We start from the raw sequence: 13460 nt of genomic DNA, 5'->3' as shown, positions 1-13460 counted from the left end.
CGAAATCTCGTAAAATCGATTATTACTACAAATGAAATCTGATTAAAGTTATCAAAAACTCAAAATTTTACAAAATCGATTTACTACCTCAAATGTAGTGGTTTAAATAATATATCGATTCAAATCGAAAACTGAAAACATCGATTTTATAAGAAACGAAACTATTTCGATTCACTCCACTAGTTTTTATTTTCAATATTAAAATCCAACAAATTGAGCTTATTATAGGTTATGTAAATAAACGTCAATGTATTTCTATTAAAAATGGGGAAAATCGAACGGCTTTTATCGAATAATAACAAATTGAAAACTCCGACATTATCGGGGGAAAATCGATTCTAGTAGTATCGATTATCATTCTGCAAAAATCGATTCTATATCACTTTTTTAATAAAAACAACGAGGACAAAGAGAAAAAATACTCATACTATAAAAAAATGTAATTTCACAATTATTTACAACAAAATGAAAAATAAATACCTAACAATATTTACGCGGAATCTAACAATTTATTTAACGAAGTTGGTACCCAAGCTGAAAAATTTTGTGAATAAAAAATAACGTTTCTATCGATATAACACTGCATCCCGTTGGAACCGATTTTATACACCTGTTTGGCTTCGTGGTACTTATTCGGAATTGGTACAAAGAGCATTCCCCTCTCCTCGCATTTCTTCATCACAAGATCCTTAAATCCTTGAGGAATCTTTGATGCCGTTTTAACAGCTTCCGCTATCGTCTACAAAATTAACAAAAAATAAAAAACATCACATAACCTCAAAATACTCACCTCTACTCTAGGTTGTGTTACCGGTGGTGCTTTAATACCGTTTTCTTCCATATTTTTCAAATATAAAATGGATTCCTTAGCACCCGGTTGGTCTACGTTCACAGCCCTGTTCATCATCTCCAAAGCGTTATGAAAATGTTCTAAAATAATCGAACAATAAAAAATTTATAATAACAAAAATGGAATCTAACCTTTTATTGTTGGTTGATTGATTAATTCGTCCGAAAGCATCCTCTTCCAACCAGAATACCATTCCGTAACTTGAGTATAGTTCGGATTATGATTTAACCACATAGCCAACGTTTGTAACCATCTCGGAAAGAAGAATTTATCCAATATCAATGTCATATTACCGACGGAAATCATATCGCTCCAATCCATCACCCAATTCCAAGGATCTGTAACAAACAACGTACTAGAATCTTTAGACAGGTTTCGAAACGTTTGGATCGCATCAGAACAACCGACGGCTTTTAATTGCTGTTTAAATCTAGCGAAACCATTGAAATTTCAATGTTTTGAGTTAGAAAATTGATCGGAGAAGTTAAACACACATCCCGGAAATAATTTAGAAAACAAAATGGAGAAGTAAAATTTGAGGCGTTGAGTCAGAAATGAGTGAGACGTCACGACAGACGACAGGAAAAAACTACAGTTGACTGATTATAAATTACAATTGAGATCAAAGATAACGGAAACGACAGTCGACTGATGATAGATGACAGAAAATAAACGACAGTTGACTAATGATAGTTTATGTCAAAGATGACGGAAACGACGTATAACACAGAACAAATGACATTTGACATCAATGAAGGTGGAAATTGCGGATGACGTCGCTTCCTTTGACATTCGCATCCAAAATGGCGGAACAACTCACTCCTTATGACGTACTTCTCGTCCAGAACGTACATAGCTTATCTACTGACGTCAATAATCGACTAGAAATTTCAAATTCTACTCCAATCGACAGATTTAGATCTATTAGAGTCTCTTTAGTATATAACAATGCTGTTGGCTTAATTTAACTGGTTTTATACGGGGTTATGTCAAACATTTATATTAGATTTTACGGAACAGCTGACGGAAAAGATAAATGACAGAGAACAAACGACAGATGATTGATAATAGATGACAGTTGACGTCAAAGATGGAGGTAGATGACGTCGCTTCCTTAGACATGACTTATTTCCTTTCCACAACATACATGGCTTATCAACTGACGCCATTAATTGTCTAAAAATTTGAAATGCTCTTGTGGTCGACATGTTTCGATCTATTGGGGTCTAGTCAGTACATGGCAACGCCTATAATCTCCGTTGGGTTCGTTTAACTGGTGCAGTCTTCATGTTAAACATTTTACATATTTCGGTGGGTGTTTCCATTCCGGTTACGGTAGAGAAAAAAAATTAAATCAAATGTCTTCTCGGATATAAAATTCGTCCTACCTAAGTGCTGTTGATGGGGATTAATGACTAAAGACTGCATACATATTTGCAATTTGGGTACGATGTGTTTTAGCAAAAAAGCCACGAAAGATCCTTGAGATAGAACTCTCTGCCAAGGTTGGAGCATCAATTTTGCCGATCTATCCGAAGGATGCCAATTCGTTAAAGCGTTGCCTAATTTTTCTTGGATCACTGGGTAGACGGAAGTTTGAAGTTTTTCATCTGTAAAAAAGATTAATTTCTCTATAAATTAATAAAACACTATTTCACTAGATAAAAATTGATATATTTGTGGGATTTATAAGGACTCACCTAATAATGGTATCCAAGGATGTATCCAGACGTGTATGGGAATAGTATCGGTGACAGGATTCCAATTATTGACTTCTTTAAGTATTCGAGGCATTATTAAATGAGTGAAAACGTTTTCCAAAATCCACTGAGGTAATAACGGTCTCCATATATCGATGAGGGTAATCAGAGAATCGCAATCTCTTGGATTCCAAGAACTACAATAAAAAAAATATACAATTAATGATTTATTCGAGGCTATCAACACATAAAATCCAGAAGACGATGAAACACCAATCATTCGGATATCCACAAAGAAATAAGTAAGCAGAATATCTCGATACTATTGGCGTCAAGAATTGGATGGAGGATACAAGAGATTGAAATTAATTGAGACATGTGGTATAACATATGATTAGAAAGATAGGAAATTTTATGGTCTATATTTTAGAAATGATGATTGGAATGATATTTCGAATGTCATTTATAACCTCAAATTAACACATAAATCGACAGATTCATAACCAAAATATTAAAATAACGATAAAGTCACGTTCAAAACCCGCTGCAATCAATTGCTTAGTTGTATAAGGACTCTAAGGAAAAAAATGGTTTTATCAACTAATAAAGACAGGCACCAAAGATTTGATGGAGAATGCAAGGGATGGAGACATCTTATCTGAATACATGAGAGATATGAAGATATTGTTATATGATCAGAAAGAAGGTGATAGGAACTATATTTTAGAACTAATGGTGGAAATGGTATTATAAATATTACTTATAGGAGCCAAAGTTGAAGGATTCTTAACAAAAATGAAATTAAATATCATTTGAGGACAGCTGCAACTAATTGTGGTGCTAAATAGACTTTTCGATTCACTTTTACCCACTGCCAATAAAAATTTCAAATCTTATCTTTTGATAAAGACAAAAATTGGTTAACAAATTCACCTGAAATGTTTCCTGGTGACTTTTTACTACGTCCTAACCTAAAAATTGCATATTTTTCTTAACCGTTGATTACAAGCAAAAATAAAATCACTAAGACTCTCTAACAATGAAACATCAAGTCAATGGTAGTGTGTAGAAGCTCCAACAAAGAAGAAACCATTTGATACCTTAAAGAACCACAATAGTAAAATATTTCAAAATTAGCTGGATGTAAAAATAGTCTTATCAGCAGGAATTGGTTAATAAATTAACCTGAAATGTTTCCTGGTGACTTTTTACTACATCCTAACCTAAAAATTGCAGATTTTCTTCTAACTGTTGATAATAAGCAAAAATAAAATTCAGAAGACTTTGTAAGAATGAAATACCAAGTCATTCGTAAGAAGCTGCAACAAGGAAGAAACCATTTGATTCCTTAAAGAAACAATACAGAAAAAGATCTCAAAAAGTTTTGCATCAAGGATTGAATTTATGATGGAAGAAATTAGAATAGATAGCAACATCTGGTGTCCTAAGAGCTCAAGTTGACAAATTCATAACTAAAATGAAATTAAATAACATTCGAAGACATCTGCAATCAACCATGGAACTGAATAAAGATTCACTTTTACCCACTGCCAATAAAAGTTTAATAATGGTCTTATCAGCTGATAAAGAGATAAAATGGTTACCAAATTGACCTGAAATGTTTTCCAAGTGACTTTTTACTACATCCTAACCTAAAAACCGCAGATTTTCATCTAACTTTTGATGACAAACACCTGATTTGTAAATAACCATTATTGGGAAAAGTTAAGACACAATGTATAAACAAAAAAGACTAAATTAAAAAACGAAATTGGAATTTAAGAAAAACATAACCTAAATTTTACTCGGATATCCTTTTAGAACTACTAGGATTCCCATTTTCTTTCATAGAATTAAAAAGATATATATATAAAATATAAAAAAAGGATAAATATATATGTTACCGCTAAGTTTTCGAAAATAAAAACACAAATTAAAATATTTCTCATCTCCGTCCCATACACATAAACAAAAAGGTACAAAGCTTAACTTACCTAACACAAGTTCTCATAACAGGCATCCAAGTATGCCAAATTAGATTATCATACGGCTGTATTCCCATTTTATTACCTTCTAGATTCCCACGTTGATGAAACCGCCTTTCCAGGATCTCCTTCCATTGTCCGTATACATCGGTGTACTGATGAGGATGAGCCAAAGGATTCCAATTAGCCAGAGCGGATGTTAACAAAGGACCTATCAATCCTGGAGCCAATTCGCCCAATTCGTACAACTCGTATTCTTCCCGATGATCTTCCTAAAAGGATCATCAATTAAAAAAGGATTAAAAAATTTGAAAAAAAAATTTAATTGAATCACCTGTAATTGTTTGAATATATCGGCGATTTGGCCTAAAGAATAAGTCTGTGAGGTATCCATTAATTTGTCAACTATATTTCGAACGTCTTTTAAATTATTCAACAGAACGTCCTCTTTCCTTAACGCTTCCTTCAGGGATTTTTCCTCTTGTTCCAAAGCTATGATCCTGTCTTCGTTGAATCTTGTATTTCTGTCTATTCTGATGATATCCTTTAAAAAAACAATTATTAAGTAAAAAATTATTCAACAATTATTTTTGTATCCTATTTGAACTACTGAAATCGATTTTGTAATCGTTTGTCGGTTTTGGGGGCTGTTTTGACTTCACAAGTAGATCACTACCCTAAAAGGTCTTATATGTGACATTTACAATGTAGCAGACCTGGTGTTTAGTATATTTGACTCTCCAACAAATAAAAAGGGTAGGAAACATTGATGCACCCCTTTTGTATCTTTCATAGTAGTTTTGGGGATTTTGTTTCATTCCACTAACTTCAGTTGACGCGAAGCATTTCTGGACACTTTTTGTACTCCCCTACTTTTTCTTTTAGCCTGATGAGAAAAAATCCATTTAAAGTTGTGCAAAAGTGATTTCTTGATAATTTTTCTTCACAAGCAGACCAACTCCCTAAAATGGTCTGTAGCAGATCTGGTGTTTGGTATATTTGACTCCCCAACAAATAAAAATATTTTGTGTCTTAGTCCAGGGGATTTTCTGTCACTCCACTACTAACTTTAGTTCATACAAAGCATTTTTAGACTCTTCTTGTACTCCCAGTAAATTTTCTTTGGTGCAAAGGTGGTTTCTTGACCATTTTTGAAAAATTTTATATATTCACTACTACCCTTCAGTAGTAGAAAAACAATTTTTAAATATTTTTTAGAGGAAATTCTTGAATCTGTAAGCTCTTACGGAAAAATCATTGGTAAGTCCTAGACTAATCATTCCAATACCCTCATTATCCTTAAGGTATCCTGTATCTTTAATACCTACTTCTTTATTTAAATATTTTGGAGTCGCATACTTGAAATTTGCAATTGAAAATAATTGCATTTTAAGTTAGAGGGTGTAATTAAAAAATGATTTTTGTTATAATAATAAACCTAATCTAATAACTTGTATTAAAATTATTATTAACCCTAATATTAGTTACATTATTTTTTTATAAATGTTCTCTAATATCTTTGATGTGAAGGGCTTGATAAAAATCTAATTTTTGGTATGTTATACTGAGTTTTAACATAAAACTGCTGTGAAAATTTCAATCTGTATATTTGAGTAGTTTGGTAGCTAGGAATTTTTGGAAATTAGGTAAAAATGAAGTAACGGAAATAAATATATAACTATATATATATTAACAAAGACAAATAAAAGAAAATATATCATGGAAAAAAGATAGAAAATGAAAGAAATAGCAACATGAAACATTAGAGAACTAGCAGGAAAGAAAAATGAACTAAGTGAGAATTTGAAAAAAAAATACTGAAAGAATAACTAAAGCATAATAATAATTATTATAGTGTATGGTCCAAATGAATATGCAAGTTTGAAAGAGAGAAAATATTTTTGGGACATATTGAGTGAGACAATAGAAGTTGCTGGAGATGAGTAAACCATTTTTAAGCCATTCTCTTCACTCCACTACTAATTTTGGTTGATGTGGAGTCTTTTTAGACATTTTTTGTGCTTCTCGCAAACTATGTCACTGTTTTTATTTGTTTTAGCTTCTTGAATAGTATTTCTTGTAAATCCATATCCGTATATGTATCATTTCCAACATTGTATACCTGGAGTTTAGTACAAAGCTTTCTACAGTTCTATTTTTGCTCTCTAGCATATAAAATGTGCAAAACATACATATGCACCCCTTATTTTGCACCTATCAACTTTTTTAAAGTAATCCTGATGATTGGGAGTTATTCTCATCACTTCACTACTAATTTTGGTTGATTTGAAGCCTTTTTAGACACTTTTTCTACTTCCCACAGACTATTTTACTGCTTTTTTTTTGCTTCTTGAGTAGTAATTCTTATAAATCCATTCCTCAAAATGGTGTTATATGTATCATTTTCAACATTGTATACTTGGGATTCCATACAGAGTATTCTACAGCTCTATTTTTGCTCTCTAATAAACAGAAATCGAAGGAAAATCCCTTATTACGCATTTATTAAATCTTCATAGTATTCCTAAGGATTTTGAATAATATTTTTCATTTCATTATTAGCTTCAGTTCCAATGTCATTTCTAAATGCATGAATATACTTCCGGAAGACCATTTCCTTTTAACATCCTACAAAATACCATAAAATCCAGCTAGGTGAGATTTGGACAACTTCCTATTTCATATTAAATTTAAACGGTAACCTGAAATAATACAAATTTCATTAACTTTAAAATCTACTTACTTGTTCACACATATCGACTAATAAATCTAAATTATGTTGAATTTCAGGCAAAGCAAAATTCGAACATTTTTTATGGATGACATCTTCAAAATGTTCAACTCCAGGAGGTGCTTTTAGTCCGCTTAGAGCATGATACCCACTAAGAACTCTCTGTTGAGGTCCTGTCATATCTATTACCTTAACCTTGCTGAGTTCACTAAAATAAAAAGGATATACATTAAAAAATAATTGTTAGGAAACAATTAGTTATAAATTTAATTTGCTGGTTTTTAATTATAGATTGAAAATAGAATTATTGCTTAATGGTAATATTTGGCATTTCAGATAGTTTTGTATCCGAACCCTTGCTTCTATCATTGAAAAAGTTAGAATAAGACAAAAATGACTACGGATTAGACACAGAATGATACAACAAAGAGAAATGGAAAAGTTTCTTGTACAAACATATTCCAAGAGAACAAATTGAACTTTAAATATATTTTACAACACAGTTTTTGACTAATAACTTTCTTGTCCTCTATTTTATGAACGAAATTGCCTATACAGTTCCAAATTTCAAATAATTTCAAGGGAAAATAATGTTTTTTTGAAAAAAAATAAGGGTGTAGAAATTTATAAAATAATAGTTATACCCATACTAACATAAAGTTTGCAAATGTTTGCAAATTGGGAACAAGACTAGATTATGACCATGAAAATACAATCAAATATTAGATATAAAACTTGCAGAACAATACATAGAAGAAAATCAACTGAGATGGTTCAGATATGTGAAAAAGATGAGTGAGGAAGTTACTGTAATGTATCTTGGAGCTAACCAATGATGGTTGACCATATTCTATGTATTAAAACATTCACACTATTTATTATGCAAGAAAATAATTATTTAAACTTGGTTTCAATAATCCGAATACCACACTATCAAGAATCGGTTTAAATACCAGTATCCTATTATACATAAAAGCTATAAATAATGATAACTATGGTCGTTTGATTCATATCAATATAAAACAGAAGTAATTTGATCAGTTAATGGAACTTCAAGTGTCTAAGGGACACTTGGAATCCCTTAACTATGACGTTGGTTCCCATTAGAACCAGTAAGTGTACAATAAATCTCAACGAATACAATAATCAATTTGAATTAGGTAGATAAATTAATCACATTAATATAAGACAAAAATTGTGTAATTCCAGAGATGATACATTAATAGTAGGTAAAACAAGAGACCCTTTGTATCATTTAACTAGATGATTAACAGATCCTAATTGGTGCAATATTGCCTAATTTTGAAAAGGAAATTATTGTCTTGAACAATTACTTCCATTCTGAAGGAGGGGGGCAGGTTACGAAGTCCAACAGATTGTTTTTTAATTAAAAATCTCCAAATCGTACACCCATAAGGGTGGATAAACTAAAGTATACAATATCTCCAAAAAAATTCACAATAATCACATTTAGACCTCAACTATATATTTTTTACCTTGCATTTCCCAAATTTCTATAAGCTCCTGGTCGTTTACCTTTTTCGATAACATCATCAACACTTCTGTAATAATATCTGCTCTTCTTGCTTAAAGATTCAGTTTTCTTCCACTTTGATTCGCCTTTCGTTTCATCAGTTTCGTTTTCTATTTCCATCTTCAATGTATTATCCTAAAATAGAACTATTATCCCATAATTTTTAAATTGAATAACAGTTTTACCTTCATTTTAGGAATGCTGGCGGATTTTTCAGGTCCGTAAGCCCCAATAGCTCCTCTTCCTTTTCTTAAATGAGCTTCAACTGGAGCTGAAATACCTTGTAGGTCTTTTCCGAGACCTTTCCCAGGTTGAAAACCCATTTGAAGTAACAGTTTAGCTCCGATTCCTTTTGTATGTTTTTCCCAATGACCTACACCTTTATTAATCAATGATTGATTTACAGTACTCTTTGTTCTCATTCCAGCTATATCAGCATTTATTTCAGTGACAGTCGATTGGATGGATTTTTTATTATTACTGATACCGAAACCTGAAAAAACAATAAAATTCGGAAAATAAATTTTAAAAAATAAAAATATACAACCTGCTCTCGTTGGAACTTCATCCTCTGATTCATCTGAACTATCGCGTAATTTGAAAGATTGTTTTGTTTCCACTTCCTCAGAATCCTCATCCATTTTAGTCGTTTTTTTCTCATCATCCTTTTTCTTACCAGCTTGATGAACTCCACCAGCTACAAATCCTATAGGTGCTGAATAATTTTTCGGTTGTTTTTTGTATTTAAAAGACTTCTTATCATCTTCTCCGTCACTGTCGTCTGCCCATATGCCTATTACACAATATAAATACGAATATCTAATATATTGACTTGATTAAAAATGTTAAAAATGATAACTCCACAATTGGGAACACAAAATTGAAAAACTTATATACAATATATGAAAGAAAAGTGTTTTAAATGATTTTGTTACCATAAATTTGGTGGTGTTTACTCTGTTTTTTTCTAGTTCTATTAATATTAAACTCATTTTCCAGATCATAGTCTGTGATCTCGAATTTTTCCATTTCGTCGTCAGACATTTTAATAAATTTTATCCCAATTTTATAATAAACAGAATTAGTTTAGTAAAGCATAATCATTTACGTTTTTGTACAACTGACCAATTGACAGTTGAGTGACAGGTGTGATACGTTTTACCAACTTTCGATTTCTTCTTTATTTTTATATTTATTATTAAAAATTATTTAATTCCCTTAAATAGATATTCTCAAAAAATTAACGCACAAAAAAAGTAATAAAAATTAAAAGTTCTAGTATGATCTAAATATTATGGGTTAGAATCCGCAATCAGTTAATAAGTGATCTACCTGAACCTGGGTTATAGTTTCCGAAGTATAATTAGATGAAATTATTCGATAAATTTAGATAAAATACATTAATTTATCAATAAATTTATGTTTAGGATAAATTTTTATGAATTCAAATCATTTTTACCTTTTATTAAGTAATATTAGTTATTAATGTTGGTATAACTGATTGACTGAGGGCTAATTATTAGTAAAATGTAATATAAAAAGAATAAGAGGAAAAGGTTAACTTGTCTTTCTTATTTTTGGCTTGTTGAGTATTTACAATCTTAATAATTTTGTAAATAGTACTAATTACGACGAAAAAATGGCAGAAGCTATGAAGCAAACTGTAGCTTTTATGTTAAAAGGCATAGAAAGGTAACAATTTTATGATTGTTCAAAAACACATGTATATAACCTAATTTGTTTGCAGATATAATCCAGATAATTTACCAACTTTGGAACGTTACGTAGAAGTTCAATCGCGAGAAAATTCGTACGATTTGGAAGCGAATTTAGCTGTACTCAAATTATATCAATTTAATCCTCTAAGCTTCAATATTGATATAACTTGCCAGATTTTGTTGAAAGCATTGACGAATTTGCCACATACAGATTTTATTCTTTGCAAATGTCTTCTCTATGATAAACAATTGTCTCAAGAACCAATCAATCAAATTGTATATCTAGCAGATATATTGGAACAGTGTGATTTCCAACGTTTTTGGACAAGAATCCATACATTACCTGATTTATTCCAAAATATCACTGGTTTTGTGGATTCTATTAGAAAATTTGTTTGCCACGTAGTTGGAATTACCTACCAAACGATTGAGAGAACTCATTTGGCACAGCTCCTTGGTGACGTTGATGACAGTACCCTCAAGTTATGGGTAAAGAAATATGGATGGAAAGAGATGTCTGGGAACTTGATTTTCATTGCTAACCAAGACGAAAATATTAAAACCAAAAATATAAATGAAAAAATTGATTTTGAGAATGTGGGAGCTATTATGGCGTCATGTCGTTAAAATATAATAAAAAATTTTGTAATGAACTTTGGTTTTTTATTTCAATATATTTAAACAAGTAATTATTGATTTGAAAAAATTACAAAAATTTTAATTTGTCATTAAAAACTGGAATTACATAACGAAATAATTACAAAACATTATGACAAAAAGTTAAGGACTCAAAATAATATTTTTTTCTTACAACCCCCAAACAATAACATTTTGGTAAAACATTGAAGGTCTCAAAAAAATATTTTTTCCTATAACCCCCATGTTATTTGATTACAAAATACTTTGAATAAATACGTGATTTCCATTGCTAAAAAACAAAATTCTTGCAGCTTTATTATACAAGACATATTAAAATTATCTATAGATAAAGACAGGCCTAATTTTAATAATCAAAATAAAAGATTTAAATTAAAATAGTTGCTACGTTCTTGTCTTTATTAAAATTAATACATTTTTATATATGTTTAAATCCTTATAAGATATAATAAAGGGGTCCATGGAGAGGCAGGACGCATACGCAATATTTCCAAAAGTTAACGTGAAAATTTGCTGTATTTCTTTCTTAGTGACTTAAATACCAGGAATATTATATCTGTGATTGATTGATTTTTATTGCATTTAGTTGGTACTAAAGTATGTCTTAGGTAGGCAACCAACTTCACTTCAATGTGATATATGTGTTGACTATAATAGGGTAATAATTAGATCAATCAAGTTAATATACCAAATATTGAAGCATCAACATTTTTTTTAACTGCTTGCAAGCTTAGATAGTCGCAAAACAGAATATGGCTTGTTATATTGTGGAAATTATAAATATTTCCTTATTCATGAATCGTTATTTGTATAGGAAATTAATGAGTTGTTTTATAGATCTTAGCGGATGGTTTATTTTCGAAAATTCAAATATTCTTATATGACTATTCGAATACGATTTGTCCTTAGTCATTATCATTGTTGTTTATCGTTTACAGTACGATAACAATTATTATAAAATAGATACTCCTTCAAAGCAGGCAACCAGCATAACATCGAAGTAATGTGTGTGGACTATACTTGTTCAATAAATATCTCTATAAATCAACTGTACCAATTAATCGACACTTATAGTAAATATATAGACTAAACGTTTCCGTGGTTAATGTTCGCATTCCTACTTCAAACTGTTTATAATAAATCATCAAACATCGATAAATCTAGTCTGTCTCTAAAGCAATACTACGTTTATTGAACTGTTTATTTCTCTGTATCTGAAGTTGCGTGATTTCAGTCTAAGTAAAAATTATAGTTGGTAATTACTAAAAATAACTGGAAAGTTACAAGTTGCATGAATGCGCCATGTTAATCCTCGTGTTCGTCTGGTTTTATCCTGTTTTTTTTTGCTTTATGCGCCTTGTAGTTTTATATATAAAATGGCGTTTTCCAAACGTGCGTGATACGAACTAAGTATAAATAAACGTTAAGTGCACGTCATATCCTCGTTGAGATTATACTAAGTTTATATCACCTCTTCCACTAAAGATATTTTGACTATTAGTTCAATAAATCAGTGGATTGATATATTTCTTTCTAAAAAAATCGAAAAAGTAGTCTACAATATTTTTTGTTGTACTTAAAAGCTTGTTACATAATCGATTCTATACTAAAAGTCAAAAAATTGATTGTATGAACTGCATTTATGGACTTTAGAGCTACTCATCCTTTGACATCCTTTTGAAATACTACCCTTTAGAAGAGGGAAAGTTAAGAGTTTAGTACAGAAGTTTCCAACCTTTTTTTTGATAGACCATTTTCAAAATTGACATATACTGCTGTTGGAAAGCCTCCCGTTGATCCCTGGGGATTCATCCCGTGGACATTTGGGTTCACCTAGACCACTGAGACATTTTTTTAGACAGACTTGCACGAACAGTGTCGTACTGATTAAAATTTGTGATAATGCCATATGTCTTTAATAAGAAATACTACGTCCAGTTCTTACTGAACACACTATTTACACTACCACTACACCAACACTCACAATTACACTATTTGACGTGCGTTTCGATAACCAAGTTATCGTCTTCAGAGACTGTAGGTTCACCAATATGAATATGACCAACGGTTAGGAAAATTACCAGTTCTAGCCACAAAATGGTGGGGTATTATGGAATAAGTGTGTACTGTTCGTGGACCCGAAGACCCAAACTTATCTTTGGCATCTTCGGATGCTTGCTTAGACATTACTTCCTGTGCCATCGGAAGTAACTGATCTGGTTTTTACAATTTTAGATATCTTAGGATTGAACTTTATTCCACTAGGATTAGATATTGCTGCAAAA

The 13460-nt window shown here is 31.0% G+C and overlaps 2 protein-coding genes across 3 annotated transcripts; one reads left to right on the top strand and one right to left on the bottom strand.

Moving 5' to 3' along the window:
• Nucleotides 1-425: 425 nt before the first annotated feature.
• Nucleotides 426-9950, bottom strand: LOC130444329 (tuftelin-interacting protein 11). Of its 2 annotated transcripts, XM_056779427.1 has the most exons (12): nucleotides 9736-9950; nucleotides 9348-9593; nucleotides 8986-9293; nucleotides 8763-8935; nucleotides 7279-7474; nucleotides 4870-5079; nucleotides 4545-4807; nucleotides 2551-2747; nucleotides 2239-2460; nucleotides 982-1188; nucleotides 791-930; nucleotides 426-739 (listed from the first exon to the last, which is right to left on the bottom strand). In XM_056779427.1, the coding sequence occupies exons 1-12, from the start codon at nucleotides 9842-9844 to the stop codon at nucleotides 491-493; spliced, it is 2520 nt and encodes an 839-aa protein (XP_056635405.1). In that variant the 5' UTR covers nucleotides 9845-9950; the 3' UTR covers nucleotides 426-490. The 2 variants fall into 2 exon arrangements, with proteins under 2 accessions (XP_056635405.1, XP_056635397.1); XM_056779419.1 differs by having other exon boundaries at nucleotides 8986-9593; nucleotides 9736-9930.
• Nucleotides 9951-10303: 353 nt separating this feature from the next.
• LOC130442458 (eukaryotic translation initiation factor 3 subunit K) lies at nucleotides 10304-11171 on the top strand. Its single transcript, XM_056776583.1, has 2 exons — nucleotides 10304-10492; nucleotides 10548-11171. Exons 1-2 carry the CDS (start codon nucleotides 10440-10442, stop codon nucleotides 11143-11145), a joined length of 651 nt encoding a protein of 216 aa, XP_056632561.1. The 5' UTR covers nucleotides 10304-10439; the 3' UTR covers nucleotides 11146-11171.
• The last annotated feature ends 2289 nt before the right edge of the window (nucleotides 11172-13460 follow it).

Source organism: Diorhabda sublineata, chromosome 1 (assembly GCF_026230105.1).
Source record: "Diorhabda sublineata isolate icDioSubl1.1 chromosome 1, icDioSubl1.1, whole genome shotgun sequence".
Classification (NCBI taxonomy): domain Eukaryota; kingdom Metazoa; phylum Arthropoda; class Insecta; order Coleoptera; family Chrysomelidae; genus Diorhabda; species Diorhabda sublineata.
This window is presented reverse-complemented; position numbering and strand designations above follow the sequence as displayed.

What these genes read in the sequence shown, in the direction of transcription:
- LOC130442458 (XM_056776583.1), top strand. Translation starts at nt 10,440, where the DNA reads ATGGCAGAAGCTATGAAGCAAACTGTAGCTTTTATGTTAAAAGGCATA. An exon ending in ATGTTAAAAGGCATAGAAAG is followed by an intron (nt 10,493 to 10,547) that starts GTAACAATTTTA and finishes ATTTGTTTGCAG; the next exon opens with ATATAATCCAGATAATTTAC.
- LOC130444329 (XM_056779419.1), bottom strand. Translation starts at nt 9,844, where the DNA reads ATGTCTGACGACGAAATGGAAAAATTCGAGATCACAGACTATGATCTG. An exon ending in CCAGCATTCCTAAAATGAAG is followed by an intron (nt 8,936 to 8,985) that starts GTAAAACTGTTA and finishes GTTCTATTTTAG; the next exon opens with GATAATACATTGAAGATGGA. An exon ending in TAACACAACCTAGAGTAGAG is followed by an intron (nt 740 to 790) that starts GTGAGTATTTTG and finishes TTAATTTTGTAG; the next exon opens with ACGATAGCGGAAGCTGTTAA.